This window comes from Lynx rufus, unplaced genomic scaffold (genome assembly GCF_022079265.1).
Source record: "Lynx rufus isolate CCGP_SWC_20201006 ecotype Redwood Valley unplaced genomic scaffold, mLynRuf1.p SCAF_10, whole genome shotgun sequence".
Classification (NCBI taxonomy): Eukaryota; Metazoa; Chordata; class Mammalia; order Carnivora; family Felidae; genus Lynx; species Lynx rufus.
In genome coordinates, this window is record NW_025814824.1 from 6,021,188 (window position 1) to 6,048,665 (window position 27,478).

General features: G+C 36.1%; 1 protein-coding gene across 7 annotated transcripts in view; it reads right to left on the reverse strand.

Moving 5' to 3' along the window:
• RIC1 (RIC1 homolog, RAB6A GEF complex partner 1) overlaps window positions 1–27,478 on the reverse strand; it is a 145,353-nt gene that overhangs the window by 60,322 nt on the left and 57,553 nt on the right. For 6 of the 7 annotated variants that reach the window (XR_006966037.1, XM_047101189.1, XM_047101209.1 and 3 more), the window contains exon 3: window positions 16,157–16,236. The exons of the other annotated variant lie outside the window; for it this stretch is intronic. Coding sequence is in view for 5 of the 6 variants with exons in the window: in XM_047101189.1 (XP_046957145.1) it covers window positions 16,157–16,236 (80 nt within the window). In the remaining variant the exon portion in view is untranslated. The remainder of the gene's footprint in view (window positions 1–16,156; window positions 16,237–27,478) is intronic. 7 annotated transcript variants of the gene reach the window in all.

A 27,478-nucleotide genomic window follows, 5' to 3' on the forward strand; every position in this document is an offset into this window, starting at 1 on the left:
AAACTTTTAAAAACTTTTAACTTTTATCTTAATCTTTAATTTGCATTAACGATATCAGTATTAACTCACAGTATCTTTTCCTCTTTCTAAAATTTACTTTTTATCTCTGTGCACTAAAAAGTCCTAAAAGCAAGTATAACCAATAACAATCAGCATCAAGTCAGTCTTCAAAATATTATTCTGCACAGAAAGAAGTCAAAGGTCTTTGGAGAGTTGACTTACTCCAAGACAGGGGCAAAGAATTGCTAAGATGAGCCTTGGATCTGACAAGCAAGGATGCCATTTAAATAACACCATTTTTTTTTTTAATTTTTTTTTCAACGTTTATTTATTTTTGGGACAGAGAGAGACAGAGCATGAACAGGGGAGGGGCAGAGAGAGAGGGAGACACAGAATCGGAAACAGGTTCCAGGCTCCGAGCCATCAGCCCAGAGCCCGACGCGGGGCTCGAACTCACGGACCGCGAGATCGTGACCTGGCTGAAGTCGGACGCTTAACCGACTGCGCCACCCAGGCGCCCCTAAATAACACCATTTTTATGGGCTCTCTGACAGGCTAACGATGTGACAATCTGATCAAAAAGAATGACTGCAATTGGTTAAAATTCAAAAATGTAAAAACCCCTGCATTTACAACAATACTAAAAGCACTCATTAGTTGGTTGTGTCTGGAAGTTCTTAGGACACAACTGGTTACTATAAGAAAAGGGAAAGAACCATCTATTCTTTCTTCTTGTAGACTATATTTAGGGTAAACATCAAATAGATAATGAAATAAAGTTTTTCTTTATATAATGACAGCTACAGAATGCAGAACAAATGGTAGAGTTTTTTAAAAATCACAATTTTGGGGGTGTCTGGGTGGCTCAGTTGGTTAAGCGTCTGACTTCAGCTCAGGTCATGATCTCATGGGTCATGATTCTAGCCCCACACCGGGCTCTCTGCTGACAGCTCAGAGCCTGGAGCCTGCTTCAGATTCAGTGTCTCCCTCTCTCTCTGTCGCTCCCACGCTTGTGCACTATCTCTCTCAAATATAAATAAACATTAAAAAAATTTTTTTTAATCACAATTTTGTGATGCCTATCAAAATAACGGATGCAGGGAACAAAATTAGTAAGTGCATACACCAGTAGGCAGGTAAAAAGTACAAACTTAACACATATCCACCAAATGGAATAGATACTGGTTTGAACAAATTCCTAAAAAGACAGCTCTGCATTAAAATGAAGACTGATATTAATAAATTACTAATTTTGTTAGATATAATAGTATTACAGCTTTGTTTCTTTAAAATGTCTACTTGTTGCTGATAAAACTATTTGAGGTTGAAATGATACAGTATCTGAAATATGCTCCAAAATACTCAAAGCATACATAAGTATGATAACCTGAGAGATACTGATAACTTGTGAATGTGGGAGATGGGTTCAGAGTTTACCATTAGACTGTTATACTGACAAATTCCTTAACAAGAGCTCAAATGGATTTATTTCTTTCAGCATTTTAAAACCTTTCTGCCAATGTTTTTTAGACTCTGTGTAGTTGTCAAGTTCAATGACATTCTTATTCAAAGACTATTTTTGATCTGTTTTTCCCCATCAGGAAGTTCTTAGGAGTGTCCTTCCTTTGATTTCCAGGGAGTTATAAAATTTGAGAACAGTATACTTTTTTAACAAGTATGTGGACTTATCATTGTTTGCACCAAACAAGCTACTAACAAACAGTTTTTAGTTTAGTTCTGGGAAATTTACATGTTTTGTTTCCTTAACACACTAATAAGATTCTCCACTTCTGTCTTCTCTTTCTGGAGCTCCTACAAGATTAGATACTGGACCTCACATGAACTTCTAATTCTCCTTTCTTCCCCTCTCACCTGGAGAGCTCCTCAACCATTTCTTCCAATGCTTCACTGAATTTGAAATTTCTGCTTTTGAAATTTCATCCCAGAAACACTGTCACCCACCTCCCCTTTTTCCTTGCACACTAGTTTTCTTCTTGTAATTAGATTACACCTGTCTGAGGTTGTGAATTTTCATTTCCTCAAAGCGTTTTTGTTCCCTATTGTCTATTTCCTTTTAGTTTCCTTTTTTTCTGTTGTGTCTCTCTCTTTTACACTGGAAGCTCTAAGATGCCTAACAATTTCTAGGTGTGTCCATTATGTGTTCAACAGGTTAACAAGAAAAATTACAAGCTCTAATTACAAGCTCTGTGTGTTCAAGTTGAGCTTTTCAACTGGTAGAGGCCGGCTGGCATTTTTGTTGAGATCTTCAAATATCAGGGCCTTTTCGGTCATCTTTCTGGAGTGATTTAATTTTCCCAGGAAGGATCCCTCAATGCCGCCTGGGGTATCAAGCATAGAAGCTTGAAGTCTAGAGCCAAGCAGGGGACAAAGGCTCACCATCCTAAGGTTCAATGTGACAACTTTCATTTAATCCCCATCTTTAGTTTAGCAGCTCACCCTTGCCCTACTCTGTGTCTGGAATCCCTCTGGCTTATCAGAGGGATTTCCTGTCACTTGTGATGCGGAAACATAAAATTCCTCACTCCTTATTCAATTTTTTAAAACAACCCCCGTTTATGGCCTCTGGTTCACTCCTATATTCTATGGTACTACTACATCTAATTCCTGGGTCTTTCCACGGTTTTGAAGATCAAACAAGTTGTTTTTCTTTTTCTTCTTCTTTTTTCTTCTATTTTTTTTTTAAATTGAAGTTTAGTTGATACACCATGTTTCATTAGTTTCAGGTGTACAAGAGTGATTCAATAAGTCTATATATTATGCCACGCACACCCCAAGTGTGGCTACCATCTGTCACCAAATGATGCTACCACAATGCCACTTACTATATTCCCAGGCTCTAAGTTTTATCTCTGTGACTTACTCATTCCATAACTGGAAGCCTGTTCCTGCCACTCCCCTTCCCCCATTTTGCCTATCCCCTCAACACCACCCCCATTTGGTAACCATTAGTTCGTTCTCTGTATTTATGGGACTCAAACAAGCTGCTTCTTATCAGTATTATGTAACTAACCTTAGGCTCTTGGGTTTCATATTCTTCCTTAGTCATTTATTCTTTCTCATCCAATCGTTAGCTCAAGGGTTAAAGATGCCTCTTTCATGAAACATAAAAACTGCACTTCAACTTGTTATTTTGTTGGTTATTTGCAAAAGAAAGGTTGAAAAAAACCTTACTACCATCTTCAAATTGGAAGCCCTCTATTTTCCTTTATGCAAATACTCTCATTTATTAGAGAGCTGAAGTATTATAAGAACTTTAAAGCAAATTTAAGTAAATCCTGAGTCTTCAATGACTCCCATTATAAAATTAGAGATATATTTCACACAGAAGTTTCTATGTGTTCTTCAAAATTAAGTAAAAAGTGTTAAAAATTATATTAATAAAAAAACTAAATTTCTGATAAAAAAATACTATTACTTGTAGTTCAACAATAATTTGAGTGTGCAGTATCAGACTTTTGGAAGGGAATCATAGAAGATGAAGCTGGAACAATAAAACTAGATGATATAGAGCAATGAATGTCAGGAAAAATAGCAATAAATCGAGCATTTACTATGCATGAGTGTACAAAATGTTCTGCACACATTATCTCAAATGCCACATGTTAATAATCCTTTGAGACAGGCATCATTTTTCCCCTTTTCCCAGAAAAGAAACTAAAGCTTTTGCTCATGGTCACAGAGCTGGTAAGTAAAGGAGTGAGCCTGTAGCTTCAATTCCAGATCCTAGGACACTGACAACTACTAGAGAATTAAGGAGACTAACAATAACCTTTGCAGAAAAAAATATGAGAATGGATGCTAAAGAATGGACTGGGGATGGAGTGGGGAGAGGGAGTGGAATCTGTAGATTAATTAGGAGACTGTCAGTAAGAGTACACAAGGAATGGGGCGTCTGGTGGCTCAATCAGTTAAGCGTCTGACTTCGGCTCAGGTCATGATCTCGTGGTTTGTGGGTTCGAGTCCCACGTGAGGCTCTGTGCTGACAGCTTGGAGCCTGCTTCAGATTCTGTGTCTCCCTCTCTCTCTGCCCCTCCCCTATTTGCACTCTGCCTCTCTCTCAAAAATAAACAAACAGTAAAAAAAATTAAAAAAGAAAAGGACACAAGGAAGGACTTGGGACAGTGGCAGCAGAAATGTCTTTTCAGACAGCTTTATCATAGCCTTTTTTAAAAGGAGATAATAAAAGCATACTGAGAACTGTCATCTCTGCTTAGTAATAGAGGCTTGTCAGAGACAGGTACAACTGCATTGTACACATTCCTGGTTGGCATTCAAGCTACTGAGAAATATTATATTCTTCGTTCCTGGGCACTTAAAATTAGGTATGGTCATGTGACTGACTTTGGCCTGTAAACCACAAGGGGGAGTTACTCGTGCACTTCTAGGCAGACACTTTAAGTGCCAAAATTGGTACGCAATGCTATTTTATCCTCTACCACAGGGACATGGCCTATGTCAATGCATAGAGTATACTACATCAAATAACTAATAGACTGTGGTCCACTAAAACTCAGCAAATTAATAGTCTATGATCATTGTTCATATGTGACTTTATTAAATGTATAGTCTGAGAAGGAGAAAGAAAAAAAGAACAAAGAAAACGGAGCACAGTTTAAGAGACTTGTGGAACACTACCATGCATAACAATATGTACAGTGAGAGTCCCAAAGGCAAGGCAAGAGAAGGAAGTAGAAAAAATAACAAATAACGGTTGAAAATGTCCCTAATCTGATAAAGACATAAATCTAACCATCCACTTAAGGTCAGAAAATTCCAAATAGAATTTTAAAAGATCCATACCATGATACATTATATTCAAACTACCGTAAGACAGAGTCTTGAGAGCTGCAGGAAAAGTAACACATCATATACAACAAGGGATCCTCAGTAAGATTAGCAGCCAATTTCTCATCAAAAACCATGGAGGCCAGAGGCAGTGGGATGACATATCTCAAGTGCTGAAAGAAAAAATGTCAACCAAGAATTCTATACCCAGAAAAATTATCCTTCAAAAATAAAGGAGAAATTAAGAGATTTCCAAACCAATGAAAGTTGAGAGAATTTGTTGCAAGTAGACCTTAACTACCAGAACCCCTAAAAGGAGTCCTTTGTGAAGAAACAGAAAGACAATAGAGAATAATCCAGTCTTACAAAGAAATAAAAGAAAAATGATAAAGGTAGCTACACAAGTAAATATAAAGCCAGTATTTTTGGTTCAAAAATCCACCTTTTTACCTATGTGATTTAAAAGACTAATGCCTAAAATAGTAATTATAAAGCTATATGTTGGGCACACAATGTATGAAGATGTAATGTGTCACAATAAGAACATAAAAAGGGAGGGACAGATATGTACAGGAACATACTTTTTATATACTATTGAAGCTCAATTGTTTTTTAATGCATTCAGGTTGTTGTGAGCATAAGATGTTAAATGCACTCCTCAAGGCAACCACTAAGAAAATAACATACAGAAAATGAAATGAGAAAGGAATCAGAATGGTACATCACAAAAAATCAAACACAAAAGAAGGCGTTAATGGAAGAACTGAGGGACAAAAAGATATGACACACAGAAAACTAACAGCAAAATGGCAGAAGTCCTTCTTTATCAGTAATCGCTTTAAATATCACTCAATTAAACACTCCAATTAAAGGCAAACACTGTCAGAATGGATTTTTTAAAAATATGATCCCATTTCAAATCAAAGTTTTCTATAAGAGACTCACTTTAGATCCAAAGACCCTGAGAGGATGAAAGAGATCTTCCATACAAACAGCAATCAAACACAGCAAGGTGTTAATAAGAAGACAAAGGACATTACAGACAATCCTCAACTTAAAATGACTTGACTTACATTTTTCCAACTTTACAATGATGTGAAAGTGCTACGCATTCAGTAGAAATCTTACTTCAAATCTGACCTTTCTCCAGGCTAGAGATACAGTATGATAATCTTGTGATGTTGGACAGAGGCAGGAAGCACAGCTCCCAATCAGCCAGGAGATCCCAAGGGTAAACAACGGATACACTTACAAAAATTCTGTACCTGGGGAACCTGGGTGGCTCAGTCAGTTAAGCAACAGACTCTGGATTTTGGCTCAGGTCGTAATCTTGCAGTTGTGAGATCAATTCCTGCCTGAGTATGCAGCCTGCTTGGGATTCTCTCCTTCCCTCTCTCTCTGTTCCTTTCCACTTGTGCTCTCTCTCTCTCAAAATAAATAAGCTTCAAAAAAAAATATCCTGTACCTGTACAACCATTCTGCTTTTCCCTTTCAGTACAGTATTCGATAAATTACATGAGCTATTCGACACTTTATTATAAAATATGCTCTCTGTTACATGATTTTGCCCAACTGTAGGCTAATGTAAGTGTTCTGAGCACATTTAAGGTAGGATGAGCTAAACTTTGATGTTTGGTAAACTAAATGCATTTCCAACTTAATATTTTCAATTTGCAATGGATTTACTGGGGTAAAATCCCATTTAGGTCAAGGAAGATCTGTACGTGTAATAAAAGGTTCAATTCAGCCAGAAGAGTACCACAATTACAAGCAGATACACCACAAATATATGAAGCAAATACCGGCCAAACTGAAGGGAGAAACAATTCTATCATAATAGCAGCTGGGAATTTCAATATCCTACTTCCGTCATCGAGAGAACCAGACAGAAGTTCAGAAGGGAAAGAAAGAATCTAAACGCTATACACCATTTAGACCTAAAATAAATACGAATACTCCACCCAGCAGCAGCACAATACATGTTCTTTCTCAAATGCACAGGAACATTCTCCAGGACAGAACATCTATCTGGAAAGAAAAATATCTCCATAAATTTCAAAAGACTGAAATCATACAAAGTATCTTATCTCACTACAATTTAGTAAAAGTAGACATCAATCATAAAAGGCAAACTAGAAAATTCACAAATGTGGAAATTAAACATCGCTTAACCAACAGGTCAGAGAAAACCCAAAGGGAAATTAGAAAATACTTTGAGACTGATGAAAATGAAGACACAACATCATGGGATAAAGTAAATGCAGTGCTTATAGGAAGATTTACAGCTAAAATGCTTACACTGAAGAGGAAAAAAGATCTCAAATCTATAACCTAATTTTACACCTTAAGAAACTAGAAAAAGGAGCAAACTAAACTCAAAACCAACAGAAAGGAGATAATAAAGACTGGATATGAACAAAATAGAGAACAGAGAAAAAAAAAATCAATGAAAGCAAATCAGTTTTTCAGAAACTAATAAAGTTGAAAAAACTAAGAAAAAAAAGATGACTTATGGGGCGCCTGGGTGGCGCAGTCGGTTAAGCCTCCGACTTCAGCCAGGTCACGATCTCGCGGTCTGTGAGTTCGAGCCCCGCATCAGGCTCTGGGCTGATGGCTCAGAGCCTGGAGCCTGTTTCCGATTTTGTGTCTCCCTCTCTCTCTGCCCCTCCCCCGTTCATGCTCTGTCTCTCTCTGTCCCAAAAATAAATAAACGTTGAAAAAAAAATTTAAAAAAAAAAAAAAAAAAGATGACTTATTACTAAAATCAGAAGTTAAGGTGGGGACATTACTACTGGATTTGGAGAAATAAAACAGATTACAAGAGAATCCACATATTTAGTGAACTTAAATCCCCTACTTCTCTGGACATAATATCCAGTAGAGGCAGATTATGTTTAATAATTCAGAAGGCAGCCTAGATAACAATAACAACTGCAACTTATTAAGAACACGCTAACTTGTTTTTCTCATTTTATATACACAAAAGCATAAAAAGGGACTTGAAAAGCAGCTTTTCCAAAGTGACTGTGAAAAGGAGAGACTAGATACAACCCAGGTATCTCTAATTTAAAATGGATTCTCGGGGCGCCTGGGTGGCGCAGTCGGTTAAGCGTCCGACTTCAGCCAGGTCACGATCTCGCGGTCCGTGAGTTCGAGCCCCGCGTCGGGCTCTGGGCTGATGGCTCAGAGCCTGGAGCCTGTTTCCGATTCTGTGTCTCCCTCTCTCTCTGCCCCTCCCCTGTTCATGCTCTGTCTCTCTCTGTCCCAAAAATAAATAAAAACGTTGAGAAAAAAAAAAAATTTAAAATGGATTCTCTTCTCTACATCTCTAAACTGCTGTATCTTTACCTCAAGTAGTAACATCAAGTCCAGGATCATCAAAAAAAGTAGGAAAAATGAAATCAAGCCCATTCCAGAGTTTTGTTTTACTAACATATTTTTCATTAATTAAAAGTACAGTTTCTCAGCTCTCCATTCTAATGAATGTAAGGCATTCTTGTCAACAAGCAGCCCCCACGGGGCAATAAAACTTCCATAGGGTAGGTCAACTATTAATCAAACTTCCCACAGCCTTGAGGAAGCAGATTCCCATCAAACTGACAAAAATCAAAACTCAAACTACAGTGCTCAGAAATAGGTCATACAAATTAAAAAGGATGTCTTAAAAGAAAAAAAATTGCCTCTAATTTATGTCAACTGTGCTTTGGAGGGCTAAACAAGGTGAACACAGAAAACTGTCACCACACAATTAAATTCAGCAGGCATTTATTGCAACAGCCTCTGCTGTGTAGGAGATCTCAAATACATTCAAGGCCAGCTGAAGAAAATACTAATGTGGTAGATAACCGAATGGATCTGGGAGGTGGAGAGGATGGACAGGAACTTCAGGAGTACAGCTGATCATGCAGGATTTCTCCTGTCAAGGTAACTAACCTAAGTCTGGGCTTTCCTCACAAGTATAGCTCGAGTCCTGCAAGCAAAACTTCCCCTGACAACCTAGCACATTCCCCTAGCTGCTAGTACCACTTTGGGGAATCATTCGTTCACTTGGCATCTGCTTTTTATCACCATTACCTTTAAACAGTTCTCTCTTCATGAGCAGCTTATCCCTCCTTAGCACCCTATACAAATAGGAGGCATATAATAAATGTTTGATAATGATAATGAAGATCTCATTCCAGATTTTCAAATCTTTTTTCCTCTGATTTTAGTAAGGTATAACTAGCATAGAACACTATGATATTAAGAGATAAAACATGATTTGATATATATATATATATATATATATATTATATATATTATAAAATGATTACCACAACATTAGTTAACAACCATCACTTTGTGATGAGAACTTATAAGACCTACTTCCTTAGCAACTCAGATTTTTTGAATCTTAAAATGATTCTGGAACATGCTATGCTTAATCTAGGGACTTCTGGCAATTCTAGGTGGTGAATTCTGGCATCAAGAGGCTCTGGTTCTCCAATTAGTTACAGAAAGGCTCAGAAAGGTTTCTTTCCTCAAACTCCATGCCTCGTATTTGATCATTTGTAGTCAACACAATTGTTTACTAGAGTATCAACAATGAAAGTATTTCTGGGTGAAATAATGATTATCTTGGATGTGCTAAAACACACTCCAGTGAAAAAAGATGGAAAACTGTTCAAGCTGACTGATGGGCACACAGGCGGCCAGTTTATTATTATACCAATAGAGTAACTAGTACCAAAGTAGCCCTCCAGAAACAACAAAACCCTGGCCAAAATTTATGCAACAACTATAGTCAGACACTTGTGAATGGGCAGCACAGGACTGTGATCCTGACTGAAGAAAAACAAAGTTTTCTGATAGAAGTCACTTTTCAGACTACCACGTAGGACGGGAGAACCCAAACATAGTTTGGCACTCTCAGTACATTGAGGAAAAAAAGATTAAAGTTCAGGAAACTATAAGTGACCATTTGTGGAGGAGTATCAGAGGCCGAAGATACAGAGAAAGAGCTCTAGAAACCTTCCAGGTTCCCCTGGAGTCTGCATGAATACTAAGCTGTGTGTACATATATGGTGAGACCCCACAATGCCCGCCAAAGAATAACTGGCAGGGTTTTAAGCTGTAAAGTTCATACAGGGCTGGGAGACATTCCAGTTCTGACCACCCAGGGAGAATACACCTTGTTTAGGACCAGATCATTCAATAGAGAGTTCAGAAGGGCTCAGCTAGCCCACAGTAAAGGTTGAACCCACCCTAAAATCATACAAACAGACTTCAAACAGTTCAAGGCGATCTACAATTTAACAGCCACTCAAAACACAAAATCTCAACATTCCTTAAGGAAAAGAAAACTCAGACACTCGATAATGTTGCACAGTTTCCATCATCTGATCTAAAATCAACAGACATGTGATACAACCCAGCAATTCTACTCCCAGGTATTTATTTACTCGGGAGATATAAAGCTATAACTGCAGGGTAAACTGGGAATGGAAACTAAAAAGAAGCAGACAAGGTTCACAATTTCACTTTTCATTGTTTTTTGTTGTTTTTTTTTTTTTTTAAGCATGATGGGATTGTACATGAGGGATCAGCTATTTATTGGGTATGAGGGAGGACAGGAGAGTTGAGAGAAAAGCTTTATATGATATTATGTTTGACTTGAGCTTCTAAACGAGGTGATACAGTTTTGATAAGTAAAACACACAGTCAGGGAGGCGCACCAAGAAAATAGTGAATGAACAGACATTACACAGGAATTGGGATTTCAGTGGACTAAAGGTAGGTGTGGCCAACAGGGGAGTAGTTTTCAGTGCCCAGAATTTATACAGTTACATCGCCATCAATGTTATAAGTGTTCATGCAGTTATGATGTAAGCTAACACATAAAATATATAAAGTTCAATACATATGTACATTTACAGAATATATGCATACTGAAATCAAATGACACATGTAATATTTTGAGAAGATCAAAGGGAATAAAAAAATATTAGGATAACTAACATACTTTTCAAGTTTATAAAATTAATTTAGAACAAGGTACACTGTTAGAATACTCTAATTCTACAAAACTTTAAGGGAAAAAAGTAGATAAAGTTTATTTTCCAGAAAACACTAAAATTTTATTAGTAAAATGTTGGGGGAAACTTTCACATCTGTAATCCAGACCTTTTCTCCTCTAAATGTGATATAATTTCAGTAAGATTTCTGTCCCTTAAATGTTACAGGATTTTTGAAAGAGCAGGTCTGTTTAAATTAGAAATCCAAACCTCGGGGCACCTGGATGGCTCGGTCAGTTAAGCATCCGACTCTGGCTCAGGTCCTGAGCTCAGAGTTCATGAGTTCGAGCCCCACATGGGTCTCTGTGCTGACAGCTTGGAGCCTGGAACCCTCTTCGAATTCTGTGTCTCCTCTCTCTCTCTCTGCCCCTCCCCCGCTCTCAAAAATAAACAAACTTAAAAAAAATTTTTTTTAAAAGAAAGAAAATGAGAACTTTAAAGAGCTATTCCCTACTTGCTTCCCACCTGACACTACTTCTTTAAGTCAGCTGGTAAAAAGTCTGAAATCTAATAAACTATGTTGGGGGTGAGGAAAAGGAAACGAGAGGTTGAGTTTTAATAGTTGTTTTGGAGGTTTTTTCCGGTGAAGATAATCTGTCTATCTTTAATATAATTAAATTTACTGAATTTTAGAATATATATATATATATTTTTTAAATAAAACTTTGTCCTCAGGAAGGCTGGTCTCTGACAAAAAAGGTTGACAGAGTGGAAAGACAGAATAAAAGAAAAAAATCTCTACTCTCAACAAAGTATACATTATGATGACATATTTAAATGACTTTCATTATGATAAAATTAAATATGATTCACAGCTTTAAGATCCACTAAACTCATATTTAAACATAAACAAATGAACACATTCATTCCAGCGAAACACAAGTTATTTCTGATTTCTCCCTGGCACAGTTTCTTCCATTACTTTCAGTGCCAGTTCCAAGACATGGAAGAAAAAGCCAAGATGACCTTTAGTGGACAAGTCCATCCACTGGTCTGTATAGCTCACATGAAAGGACATTTTAATACAGAATGAAATGTACAAAGGCACAAAAGATATAAGAGGTGAAACTTATCAATCAAAGAAATAAATGACCTCTGAGGATAAAGAGTCATTTGATAAGGATGCCACCACTGTTGAAAGTGGACTCCCAACATCGACAGGAAGGATGCTGGACACACTAGGTGGAAACTACAAAAGATGATGGGGATATCTGACCTGTTCTCAGCTGCAGCATAATGGAAAAAGACATGCAGTCTAAGGTTAAGATGCTGTCACACAATACAGAGAAGCGGAGATACTCTAGAAAAACTCATGTGATGAACTCATAAAATTTACAGAAGAGAAACAAGGGATAACAGTGTTTCTATAACCGAACAGAATACAACTAACTACTGGCCTCAATTACACTGCCTCTATTCTTAAGAACTATTACATATAAACCACTCCAGATCCTTTGTCCTATTTTTGACTCCCTACTCCTCAAATAAACCCCAAACTAACAGATGACTAGATGGGCATAAATAAGGTTGAGGCAGTAAAGTACTGGTCGTTACGAGTAATACACTATTGGGGCACCTGGGTGGCTCAGTCCGTCCAGCATCTGACTTCATTTTTGGCTCAGGTCATAATCTCATGCATTTGTAGATTCGAGCCCCACGTTGGGCTCCACACTGACAGTGCAGAGCCTGCTTGGGTTTATCTCTGCCCTCCCCCAACAGTGTCAATAAATAAACTAAAAAAAAAAAAAAGAGTAATACACTATAAGCTAAACACTTACGTCTGAATCATGGCCATGCCACTTACTAGTGACTATCGACTGGTCAGTTACTTAGCCTCTCTGTGCTGCGGTAATTGTACCTAACTGCCTCAACAGGGTTGTTACAAGGATTAAATTAGTTAGAAAAAGTGCTTCGAATACTGTCTTGACAGAGCTTACAATGGCACAGATGGCGATGATGATACACTGTCAAAACTAAACATTTTTTTTAAACTCTCCTCAAATCCATGTATGAATCACTTTCCAAGTTTTAAAAACATGAACTCCTATATTCCTCCAAACAAACTGAAGAAACAAATATTCTTATTCCCATTTTATAAATAGGTTCTACAGAAAATCTAAGAAACTAACCAGGGTACAGTAGCCTGGCACTAAAATATACAAGGAGATTCTAATTTGCTCTGCAAAACTGTTTCCCTATAAGATATTTTGTTGGATTTTATATAGCAATTACTAGAAGTTAAACTGGGAAACAAGTACATTACCAAGTCAAATATTAAAAAACTAAAAATCACTTAACATATACATATAAAATATGATTTACACATTAAATTACTTTTTATATATTTATTCGGACAGAATCACTTAAAATATTAGAAACACAGTAAAAATTTGGTGAAGGAAAAAGTATTTAAAAATAGTATTAACAGGAGCAGCCGTCCTTTATTAATTTTCCCACAAACTAGGCAGGTACGTGAGCACTTAATACGCATGATCTCATGTAATCCTATGAAATAATCACTACGGTTGTCTCACTGTACAGATGAGGAAACTCCGGTTTGGAAGGTATTAAGTAATTTGATAGAAGTTACACAGCTGAAAAGAGAAGGAGTGGACGCCCAATGCCAGGTCTACAGGACGCCAAAACCTCACCCTTTGACTAAGGCAATGCATTCCTCATGCCACTAGGGCAGAACACACTCTCCCGAGCCACAGAATGAAACCCATGATCGTCACGACAGTGGAAGAAAGCCCACACTTTTAAAACACACAATGTATTTTATTTAGTCCTCTAGTCTATATACTGTCAAATGCAGCAAAGTTCACGCACTATCAGAACTACTACTTAGTTAAGGGGCGTCCTCTACAGTCTTAAAATCAGAAGGTAAGCAACTCTTTTTAAATTCTCTGCAACACCAAAAGTGAGTCTCAAAACACTATTCCAAATCACTGTAAACATATGAAATCGTGGTAGTGACTTGAAATAATGGAAATGGTATTTTTCATTGTGTCGACAGATGTTATCTCCCTACCCTGCCCATCTATACTAGTATAAATCAAGTAATTATAGGAGCATGTCTACATCAAGCAAGAAAATGGGTTTAAATGTGCTAGTTCAAAATGCACAAATGAAATTAAAGACACTAATTACAACAGTTCTTCAAAAGGCTCACAAAATTATCACTTAGAATGAAAAAGTAAGTTTTATATTACCCATAAAACTGCATTTAAAATTTCTAAATACATCCTATCAAAATATCCGTAACACGTTAAACAGTAGTACAATTTATATACCGAAAGAGTTTTTGCATTAAAATTTTTTATTAAAAAAATCAAATTAAATTCCATCATTTAAAGAATTTCTGTACTTTACAAAAGATTTCCAAAAGTCAACTTACACCTCAACTAATACTATAATACAAAAATAGGTGGCTTATGGAATCAGAAAACATAGATAGTTCCTTAAAATCTATGCTAAAGGGATCTGAGTTACATTCTACATGGCCTACATTTCCCTTTCCCAAAGTGTATTCTCAAGAATTTTAACCAGTATTGAACAACTTTCATAACACAGTTTTTTAAATAAAATTTTGCATTGTTTATACATTTTTCAAATACATTGACACTTTTAAACCATAATGAATATACTGTATGTAAATCAAAAATCCTGGAAAATTCAAAAGCTGAAAGAAGCTGAAAACTCACTAAAGTTCTACCATTTAGGAGCAATTACTATACACATATATTGCTCTAGCTTTTTTTAAGATAATTTGTGTTTTGTTTTGCAAAGTTGCAGTCACATTACATGTATAATTTTATGTGACTCGTTTCTCTACTCAGCATAATATGATCAGGTTCTCAAGTTTATAAATGTTTTGAAATATTACATTTAATGATTATATATTATTTGAGAAGAATGTACCACAGTTAACTTCCATACCGAAATTCTCTATTATCACACTTTTGTGTAGATCTACTATCAGAAGCTTATAAGAACACATTTTACTATTCCTCTACTGGCAGAGCAGTAATTTTTAAAAAAACAAAAACTGGGGCGCCTGGGTGGCGCAGTCGGTTAAGCGTCCGACTTCAGCCAGGTCACGATCTCGCGGTCCGTGAGTTCGAGCCCCGCGTCGGGCTCTGGGCTGATGGCTCAGAGCCTGGAGCCTGTTTCCGATTCTGTGTCTCCCTCTCTCTCTGCCCCTCCCCAGTTCATGCTCTGTCTCTCTCTGTCCCAAAATAAATAAACGTTGAAAAAAAAAAAATTTTAAAAAACAAAAACTATCTTTACATATTAAAACTGTGTGTTTCTAAAAGATTTGTTTTTAATGTTTTGAGTTACTAGTGTTTAGTTTGACCTACTAATTAACACAAGTTTCTTTTGTGTTAGTTATATTTCCTCTTATTACTTTTACCTATTTATCTTTTGAAATCTTTGGGTTTCTTAGCAATTTGTCTCCTTAAAATATAAGATATATTTTATACATAAAATTACATAAAATATAATATTTTATGAAAATATAAAGATAGAAAGCCTCAGCCCTATTTACTGAAAAAACTTCCTCCAGTTTGTTCCTTTTAACGCTGTTCTTTTTTTCCTGTTAATTTTGAGAAATTTAAACTTTCATATATTAAAATGTATTTTCTGTCTAATTTCTTATATACCTAATAAATTCTGGCCATCTCCTACCATCTAGAAGTGTGGTAAGTATTCACTTATATATTCATCCAGCTTTAATGGTTTGATCTTTTGCTTTAAAATTAGGATGTTCTTTTATTTCAAAAGTTCTTTCAATAAAATGTTCTTTTATTTCAAAAGTAAAGCAAAAATTTTAAGGAAAAAAATGCAAAACATACACAACAACATAGCTTAAAGATCAAGTTCTAACCAAGAGGTAACCCCTGCTTGGGGTACACTTTTTTTCTCTGCATGTATAAAACACTACAGGAGTAAGTGTCAGTAACTTATATTGACATTTCATTTCTTTCCCTCCTGATGTTTTAGCTCCCCCCTAACAAGGCCTGGAGAATGCTAGACTATATTAGTAGTGATCCTGAATGTCCAAGAAGAGATACAGTACATTCACCCAAGATTCCCAAGTAACTAATTACTTAGTTACAGAATTCTTTATTCAAGTAATGATAGTTAGAGGAGACCTGGCAATTTTTGACATACTATTTTTAAAATACTGACTTGGCTTTATTTTATTCACTTCAGACAATGCAAAACTGGGATGTTTTTTATGAATATAAAGTATGCAAGTCAATTGTTAAAAGAATGAAAGACAACAAACTTACTTGGGATACACTGGTTCATAAAGGTACTTGTCCCCTCTTGTAGATGTAATATGAAAAAACAAGATGTAGCCATATGCAGTCTGAAAGATAAATTTTATTTGCCATGAATTAAAGGGTAAGGCTATGACTAAAACCTTATATTTCATTTTTATATATTCTTACTTTGAAAACACTTCACTCTTGGGAACCCTCTTCTGAAGAGCTATAGTCTAACTATCCAATTAAAACAAAAAGACTTTAATACAACCCATCTTGTTTAACGTAACCCATGAAGAGTTTTTATAATATTTCATAGATGTCACTGAAATCAACAGTTCATACTATGTTGTAGACATTAATACTCTAAAATTAAATTATACTATTCAATAGCAGATGATTATTTTGCAAAATATACAGACCTTTTTGAACTCAGCAACATGGCAACTAATTTTTCTAATTTTTAAAGCAACAATGTCACCAAATAACAACAGTAGAAAATCCTTCACTCAACTCAAAGTTTACACAACATAACTTCAAAATGACATATTTACTTATTTCAAAATCAATCGACTGGCTTCTGATTTGCTATAAAATATACCAAGACACAGAAGAAAAACAGAGCAAATCTTCAGTTTCCAAATTTGAAGATCAGTTAATTTTTCTAAGTTAACAAAACGGTATTAAAATATAAATTGTATTAAAACATTGTCTGATTATGGCACACATCTGTGAATTGTGAAGCTCAAACAACCACTACACATTTAAGTGTACAAAAATACTGTTTCTAACCAAACATTTTCAGGCCTGAATAAAGTGGCAACTGCTTGGACCCAACTACTACATGCTAATACTGAACTTTTTTTTTTTTTATGTTTTTATTTATTTTTGAAGGAGAGACAGTGAGAGAGAGACACAGCATGAGTGGGGGAGGAGCAGAGAGAGAGGGAGACACAGAATCCGAAGCGGGCTCCAGGCTCTGAGCCATTAGCACAGAGCCCAATGCGAGGCTGGAACCCACGAAAGGTGAGATCATGACCTGAGCTGAAGTTGGATGCTTAACTGACTGACTCAGCCACCCACGCGCCCCAATATTGAACTCTTTATCATTTTAGAAGCAGGTGGGCTTTTACCCAAAGTAGAACAAAGAAAACTGAAAAAAAAAATTATCCAAGTTTTCAAATTTTTTTCCAGTACTTCCTTCTGTTCTTCACTTAAAGGAACACCAGAGGAAAAACAATTTCTTCAGCAATGTGTTCTGTTTTATTTTTAAGCTATGAACTTTCCTATTTTATAATATATACCAAAACTCTAGAGTTCAATATATTGGGACACAAAAGAAAAGAGGCTGATGAGATCATCCTAGTTCCTCATGGGCAATTTTACATTCTTCAAATGTGCAGAATATGGGATCAAAGGAAAACAGATTCAAATCAAACTACATCAGACATCATAACCCCCACACAGATCAGTAATTCTTTAAAATTTGTAAGCTCTACTACTACCTTATATGGGTTAGAAAAGTAAAATAATTTGGGTCTAGCACTGAGATGAATAACATGCAAATGCTGTCTGGAGTATCAGTCACTCAAGGTCAGAAGTTCAACATTTCAGAATATCAAATGCTAACAATATACTTGGAATTTTAACAAGTGCTTAGGAGACTATAATGCCAGGGAAAAATATAGCATCATTTGCAACAGCATTTAGAAAATTTTATACATGTGATATACTAGATGAAATTATAAATGGCTTGATTTACTCTTCTAGTATTCTGTATCAATCTTACTAAGTATCTATAGCTTCGCACGTATATTAAATGCTATATAGTTCCAGATCTCACTGACCTTTTCTTTAACAGTCTTCCTTTGAACAAGTTCTGCCTTTGAACAATCTAAAAAGTTCTGGTAATAAATGATCATCCTTAAAAAGTAGCATCTTCATTGTAAACTATACCCAGTCTGTTATTATGCAGTATTATGATGGCCTTTCTCTTCCCACCTTCAAAATACTGCCAATGAGCATACTACAACTGCTTAACCTATAGGCAACAGTCCCAATATCTACTTACAGTACGGATACACATTCTCTTTCACTCTCACACACGCACGTTTTCTTTCTCTCTCTCTCTCTCTCTCTCTCACACACACACACACACACACACACATACGATGCGCGAACTAATTTTTTCTAAGAAAATGAAAAGACAAAATAAAGAAACTCGGACTTCTCTTTCCTGGTATCATCCCATATCTTTTTTTTCTTCTTTCTCCAAGGCACACTACTGGATTCTGTGGTTGTCATTACAGAGGCCGAACAATTTTTGTAGGCAACGTGAATGGCAAGTCCTCAAGTCTCTTTCTTTAGTATACCCAGGAATAAGGGTCACAGATACATAAGAATAAAGGCTATCAAGAGGATAAAAGAAAGAAGTCACTACTTAAGTGGAGAATGGAACAGACTTGTCTCTAATAACGCCACTTAAAAGAACTGGAAACAATTTCAAAGAATATTAACAATGCATCAAAAATTCAGTCAGTATGAACATTCAGTCAGAGAAGTATCATCTTTTTTCAGTTGCAAACTGTAAATGGAGATTTGAAAAGCTCTGCAAACAACCTCAGATAATTCCACAGTTTAAGAGAAGAGTGTGAAATCTGGAGGTGGCAGTGTGGTTGATGCCATCACCATTATTAATTGCTTGTTTGTATTTTGCTTTGTCTGTCATTGCTTTGTTGGGCATTTGGGAAATTTCCCCTTGCTGCTTACAATTAAAAATATTTTAAAAATTATTTTATGACTGCATGACATAAATAAAAGTAATTTTATATTTTAAATCCAACTGCATCATGATACAAATCAACTGTTAGATACAACTAATGCTTCACCTGCAGGAAGCAATTCCAATACCTTCCTCTACTATCCAATGCCTCTACTGGACATGAATTCACCACATGCTTCAAAATTCAAGTCATTGTGCAATTCTTCCTTAGGACATACCATTTTTATCATGAAGAATAGGACAGATTCATGCATCTAGCTCCAATGATGCATCACAAAGATTTCTATGATAATTAAGAGATAAGGATTTGATGATTTTAGAGATGTATCTTCTATCCCAACATCTGTCATGTTAGGCTTCAAATGAGGCTGAACTAACAGAGTAGCACTTTTCAATTCTTTACACTGGTTTGTAAACATTGTTTACTGTTTTTAGATTAATTTTACATGTTCAAATACATAAAATTAATTACCCAAATCCTACCACAAAGAATAATTACCTAACATTTCTGTATAATCTTTCAGACTCTATACATTCAGATACATGAATCTATTTAAATGGGAAATGATTAAAAACAGCTATATATATCAATCACACACACTCAAAAATCGGTGACGACTCTTTTGAAATGAAGTCATCAAAAATTATCCCTAATACATACTTACTACCACACTTTTATAACAGAGCACTAATTAAAAAAAAAAAAAGTCTTCTGCTTCCAACCAGGATGGTTTAAACTGAAGCCAATTTATGCTCTCATCTGAAAACAAAACAAAAACCTGGACAAAATAGAAGAATGGTTTTTGAAACACCAACATGAAGCAATGAAGGCCAGGGATCCCTGAGAGATGAAAAACGGATAGGAGTCCTGTAATTGCCCCCGCTTACTCCCTTGGGAAAGTTTCCAGGGCACAGCAGTGAGAAGAGGAACTAAGGCAGAGCCTGGCAGACTCCCTGACTTGAGGAGCCCAAGAGGAACAAGGCAAACAACGTATACAGAAGAGTACCAGACAGGAGAAAGCTGTGCACAGACAAAATCCAAGAGTACCACACACATGCACGTGAGGAAACTACTCGAGGTAGGAGAGAACACAACTAAAAGGATTAGTCAGTAAAGAAAATGTGTATGGTGCTCAAACAGTCCTGAGAACAGTGCCTGTCCCACAGACTGAAGAACTCATAATTCACAGGGAAGAACATAATTCACAGACCGAAGAACTCATAATTCACAGGGAATTGACTAGAACACTCAGGGATGTGGTCCTCAGGTATTCCTGTGGCAATCCTAGAAAGGTATTCCCTTAGTAGTAGGGGATAATTACCTTTAGATTGAGCACTGTTCAAAACCCGCATTACGAAGCATAAAATAAGACACGGACATATACTGTCTCTAAGTAATCAATACTTCATCCCAGACCAAAACTTGATTTATAGGACCACAAAAATATCCAGCACATAACAAAGTAAAAAATCAAAGTCTGACGATCCAATCAAAGACTACCACATATGCGGATCAGCAGAAAAACAAGGGACACAATGAGAAGAAAAAACAACCAATCAAGAATGATCCAGAATTCAATTAAATGTGAGAATTAGTACAGAGGGGCATCAAAACAGTTATAACTATATTCCACATGTTCAAAAGGCTAGGGAATATAGAAACCATATTTGAGAGATAAAAAATAAAACATGAGACTAAAAATATACTGGATATGAATATAGAAACCATATGTGAGAGATAAAAACTAAAATATGAGGCTAAAAATATACTGGATATGACTAACTTGCAAGAAAAATTCACTGATCATAAAAGCATAGCAGTAAAGATTATCCAAATGAAACACAAACAAACCCAAAATAAAACTGAAAGAGCACTGGTGAACTGTGGGACAACTTCAAGTGGCCTAATCTACAAGTAAACAGAGTCCCCAAGGGTATGGGTAGAAGTCAGAAAAAGCAGTTGCATTTATTTAATCCAAATTTTATTTGTTTCAGTTACACTTCTTCAAAAAGTAACTCCATTTTCAACAAGAACAAGACCAATCTATGTTGTGGTTTTACCATATGCAAAAATCAAATATGCACAACAGATGTTCCTTGACCTCAGTAGAATTAAATTAGAAATTTGTAACAGATTTCTGGAAAACTCTAACACTTGAAACTAAATAATTCATAGATCAAAGACATAAAAAGGAAACTTAAAAAATACAGTATACTAAAATTTATGGGATGTTGCCATAACGGTACTTAAGGGGAAATTTTAGAGCTTTAAAAAGCTGTATTAGAAAAAAAGAAAAATCACAAATCAATGACATCAGCCTTTGCCTAAACTAGAAACAGATGAGCAAATGAAATTCAACTTAAAAAAAAAAAAAAAGGAAATAATAGAGATCAGAGTGGAAATCAATGAAATAGAAAACAAAAATAAACTCAATGAAACCAAATTTGGTGTTTTTTAAAAATAAGATCATTAGGGGTGCCTGGGTGGCTCAGTCAGTTAAGCGTCTGACTCTTGATTTTGTCTCAGGTCATGATCTCACAGTCATGGGACTGAGCCCCACTTTGGGCTCTCTGCTGACAGCACAGAACCTGCTTAAACATTCTCTCCACCCACCCCCGACTTGCTCTCTTTCAAAAGAAATAAACATTAAGAAAAAATAAGATCATTAACACTTATACACCTCTAGTCATATTGGTCATGGGGGAAAAAAAAAGATAACCACTATCAGAAATGAGAGAGGTGACATCACTACAGATTCTAGAGATATTAAAATAATGATGGAGTACAATGAAAAACTGTAACAAAAAATTTACAACTGTATGTCTATTTTATCAAATAGAAAACTTCCTAGAAAGACACAAACTGCCAATACAAGCACCTAGCATAAGCCTACTATGTATTCAAGAAACTTAAATTTTAACTAAAATCCTTTTTAGGCTCAGATGGTATCACTGGTGAATTCTACCAAATATTTAAGAAATAATAATTCAACACAAAATCTTCTAGAAAACCAAAGAGGGACACTTCTCATCTCATTTTATGAGGCCAGCATTACCCTCATCCCAAAACTAAAGACATTATAAGAAAATAATCAAGTGACCAGCACCTCTTATTAATATAGATGTAAAACTTCTAAACAAAATTTTAGCACATGAAATGTAGCAATATGTTATCAGGAAAATACATCGTAAGTAAATGAGGTTTATTCAGAAATGCAAGGTTGATCTAACATTGAAAAAAATCATCAAATGTATTTTACCATATTAATAAACCAAAAAAGAAAAATAGTCTCAAATGCAGAAAAAGCATTAAATATCCTACAAAGCATCCTGATTACAAACTGTCAGAAAATTAGCAAGAAAGGGAAAACTTCCACAACTTGATAAAGGAGATCTGCAAAATACCTATAATATCATTCTTAATAGTGAAAGACTGAATGTTTTTCTTCTGTTCAACACTGTAATGTACAATCTAATCAGTAAAATCAGGCAAGCAAAAGAAATAAAAGGTATCTAAATTAGAAAGGAAAAGGGAAAACTGTCCTTTGACATCATCATCTATGTAGAAAAATCTGATGGAATGTACCAAAAATCAACCAGAGTAAGTTGAACATGACTGGAATACACAAGATCAATATACAAAAATCAACTGCATTTCTATATATGTAAAGAACCAGAAAATTAACATGTTTTCTCAATAGGATCAAAAATATGAAATACTCAAGAAAAAATCTACCAAAGATGTGAAACAGCTGTACACTGATAACAAAACACTGAAGTTAAAAATATCTAAATAAATGAAGAGATTTATCTTGTTTGTAGGTCAAAAGATTCACTAGTGCTATGACGAGAACTCTCTCCAAATGGGTCCACAGATTCAATGCAATCTCAATCAAAATTTCAGCAGGCACTTTCATCAAAACTGACAAGGTTATTCTAAAATTCATATGGAAATAGAAGGTCCTACAATGGTGAAAGCAACTTTGAAAACAAAGAACAAAGTTGGAAAATTAACACTGACTTCAAAAATTATTACAAACCTGAAGTAATCAAAATGATGCTGAATTAATATAAGGGCAGGCAAATAAACACATCACAGGATAGGAGCAAATACAGACAAAAACACAGATATATGTGGGCAACTTATTTTTGAAAAAGATGCAAAGAAAGGTAGTATAGAAGCAAGAACCTTTTCAACAAACTGCAAAAATTCAACTTGGATCCATATGTTGCACCATGTACAAAAATTAACTCAAAATACATCACAGACTTAAATCTAAAACCTAAATAATAAAACCTCTAGAAGAAGATATAAAAACAAGATATGAAGCATAAAATACAAAACTGATAAACTGGACTTCATCAAAATTAAGTACTTCATTCAAAAAACACTGTTAAGAGAGAAATTCTTTATACAGTATATATACGTACTACAGGATGTATACCCAAAATGCATTAAGAACTCTAGGACTCTGACAATAAAAAAGCAAAGAACCAAATCAATAAAATGAGCAAATGATCTGAATACACACTTTACCAAAGAAGACATACAAGGCCAATAAAAAGATGGTCAATATCATTTTTCATTAGAGAGATACAAATTAAACTTATAATGCACATCCGTGAGAATGGCTACAACTAAAAAATCATACCATACCATAGGTTGGCAAAGGGGAATGAGAACTCTCATATACGCTGCTGGCAAGAACATAAAACGATACAACTTCAAAAAAAGTGTGACATTTCCTTAGAAAGTTAAACATTCACCTACTTCATTATTTAGCCGTTCCACTCGAGTACTGACCCAAGATAAAAGGAAATACATGCCCATAAAGGTATTTGTACATACATGAATGTTCCTAAGAGCGTTGCCTGTAATAGTCAAAAACTGAAAACAACTCAAATGCCCATCAAGAGATGAATGGTTAGTCAAACCAATGTGGCTTTTCTATAGAGACAGAAAGCAAATCAGGGGTTGAAGGAAGGTGGATCACAGCATTAGGAGGGAATTACAAAAAGGTACAAGGAAACTTGTAGGAATGATGATCAGTTCACTATCTTAATTTAGTGATGGTTTCAAAATTTATCAAACTGTACACTTCAAACACGCATTTACTGTAGGTAAACTGTACCTCAATAAAGCTATCTAGGAAAAAGAAATGAAAATGATGGTTGGATTTGTAGCAGAAACTTTTGCTCTCTGGAAAAGCTTCCACCATCACATAAAAAGCTTCATGTAGCCTCCTGGAGAATAAGAGATCACAAAGGAAATCGCGGTGGACATTTCCAGTCCAGACAGGGACAGAAAGCATTTGGGCCATTAGGCACCAGAGAGCGGCCAGGTAAGTGCTGTGGTAGCCTATCAGTGACCGCAGGGGAAACCAGGAGAACTTCTTGACTAAATACAGAGCAAGTCACAGAACACAAGTAAATAAATGGTGGTTTTAAAGCACTAAGGTCTGAGATAATGATTCAGTAAATATTACATAAGAATAATAATCCTAACAAAAATAGGGTGGTTTAAGGAAAGGCTAAGAATATCAAGTTATGGAGTTGAGAGCAAATTTCAAAGATGTCCAGCAGAGCTGCACCACAATCACTTCCAAACCAGAGTCTGGTCACACCAGCATGAAAGGAAAAAATGAGGTAAGTAGGTACTACGTGCAGGCCTGTGCTCCTCGGCAATATGCTCTATCTCAGAATACTGTGCTTTCAGCTGTTATTTGGGTACTCAATATATTAACATGGTGGAAGGGAAAAAGAAATCAAAATGAAACAAGGAATTCTAAGTTAAATTATTTTTCTCTTATTCACAAATAAGTAGATTCTAACTCATGTTACACTAACATAAATACATACTACATACTAACATACATCCTAACATACACGCTATACATCCATTGAGCTGGGTATGAAGGGGAATAATACTGCAAGTAGCAGTGGAAAACAGTTTGGAACGGCAGGCTGGGGCCAGATCACAGTAGATCCTGAGTACTAGGCTAAACAGTTTGGAACACATTTTGAATGCAACGGGAAGCCACTGAAAGGTTTGAAAATAATATAAAAGCCTTGATTTGGAAGTAGCTATACATAATTAGGATGTACTTTAAGTGGAGAAAAAAGAACAGCTAGAAGTTTTAAGCTCTAGGCAATCTAGACAAGATATAAAAAGACCTGTACTAAGGTCATGGCAATGAGAATAAAGAGAAAATCATGGCAGCAAACTAAAGACAGGACTCAGCACCATCTTGGTGACTGGATGGGAATGCAGACTCACAGGACTCCAGTGTTTTTTCTTATTTTAAGTTGCAATAGAAATATTTACACATATGCTTAAATACACTGGTGCTCCTATCTGTCAGAGTCCCAAAGATGAGACAGTACTTAAAATTGATTTCAATGCTCCCTACACCTGGCCACCTATTAATAGCCTAAAACTGAGGAAAATCTGAGGGATAATTATGGCCAGGTACCATGTCAACAAAAATGGTATTCTACTTTTGAGAGAGAAAATACTCTCCCAAAAATCACTATAGAGCAATTCTTAAAATGGCAAAGGATTTTCTTTCCCACAGCCCATTGAAAAAGCCAGCGAGATTTCTTTTCAAGGTACCAGTTGATAAGGAGGTGACTATGGTAGAGATGATGATACAGAAATAGAATGTTGTATTAACTGATGAGTGAGAGCACACGATGACAAAACTTGAGTAGGGAAGATCAGGCAGTAAGAAAAATACACAGGGTGGCTGCTTTGGCCCTGACTTAATTTGCAGAAAGAGAATTATGTTGTATTGCTCTAGACCATACAATTGCATATCCTTCCCTACACATTCTATCAATGACATTTTATAAAAGTAAGTTTCAAAGTATCTCCTAGATTCAGCTTCATTCCACAATAGCTAGTAGGATTAAACAATCATGCTAATAGTGAAAGGCAGTAAAGCAAAATTATTAAGACTCTAGAACTCTAGAACCAGGCCTCATGGCTTAGAATTCCATTACCAGAAATATGATCTTAGATATAGGATGTACCTCTGTAATCTTGGGCAGGTTACTTCATCTCTCCTAGTTTGTTCAGATTTATGATGGGAAAAAATATTATCTACCGTTAGTGCACTGTGATGAAGAATTGATTTTAAGAGACATAAAACACAACAGTGCATAGCCCACACTAGATATCCCCAAAATTTGCTACCATAATAACTCTGAATCTTCAATAGTTAATTTATAATCAATGCATTTCATGTAAGAAGCTAATAAAATGTATAATGCATTCAAGGAAACGGACCATCAAAATTACTAAAGCTTCAGAATCCAAAGTCTGGTTACCTAGAAAGTTCACTTACTCAATACCCATTGTATGACAGTATACAATTCCTTAACATTATTTTTAAGTTTATTTTGAGAGAGAGAGAGAGAGAGAACACGTGTGTATAAGTAGGGGAGGGGCAGAGAGAGAGAGAGAGAAAGAGAGAGAGAGAGAGAGAGAGAGAGAGAGAGAAAATCCCAAGCAGGCTCCATGATGTCAGCAAGGAGCCCAAAGCGGAACTTGATTCCACGAACTGTGATATCATGACCTGAGCTAAAATCAAGAGTTGGATACTCAACCAACTGAACCACCCAGGCACCTCTTAATATTACTTTTAAATGCACCTTGATAGATTATCTTTTAGTACATATGGTTATTTGCAAAAAGTGAATGCCTTACTGAACAGATCACAAAAGTATCAGTGGCCTTTCTCAACTAGTACCATATGACTAATGGTTCTCTCCATGTATTTCAGTCTACACTACAATGTCAGAAATGAAAATTAAAAATAACCTCTTTTGCAGGCAGAGGCAATCAAAAAATTGGACAACAGGTAGATATGGTTTAAGTTAGCTTCCAGGGGCGCCTGAGTGGCTCAGGTAGTTAAACGTCCAACTCTTGGTTTCAGCTCATGTCATTATCTCCGAGTTCATGAGTTTGAGCCCCACATCAGGCTCCGTGTTGATGGCAAGGAGCCTGCTTGGGATCCTCTCCAAGCTCCCACCCCTCCCTACTCGCGCTCTCTCTCAAAATAAATAAATAAGAACTTTAAAAAGGTAGCTTTCGGATTCTGTTAAAATGGAAAGACTGGGCCCACACTCCTAATCTCTCCTCCTCTTCTCAGAAGACAATTGCCAAAACGTGTGCTGGATGAGTGTGGAGAATGTCTGAGTCATCAAGATCTCTTGAATTCTCATGGGATAGAATATGTGGTAAGGGACCAAGCAAAGGGAAAGTTTTGCTTTGCCACTCCTTGAGGCACTGGGCCAACATCCAGGATTTCAAAGTTCTCTAAGTAACTTAAAAAGCAGAACCCCCTCCGAAAAAGGCTGAATCAATGTGACTGCTCCTGGAAGTAGACGTTGACAGGGCTGTCCATGCAACTCTGACGTCAGTAGGCTTACAGTAGTGGCTGCAGTGGTGAATCGAACGGCTCCCACACCTCCTGGTCTGGAGAAGCTTTTAGCTTAGGGCCCTTCCACTCAGAGAAACCTCCTGAGAGTAGAGGAGACTCATCCTAAGCCTCAACAGAGCA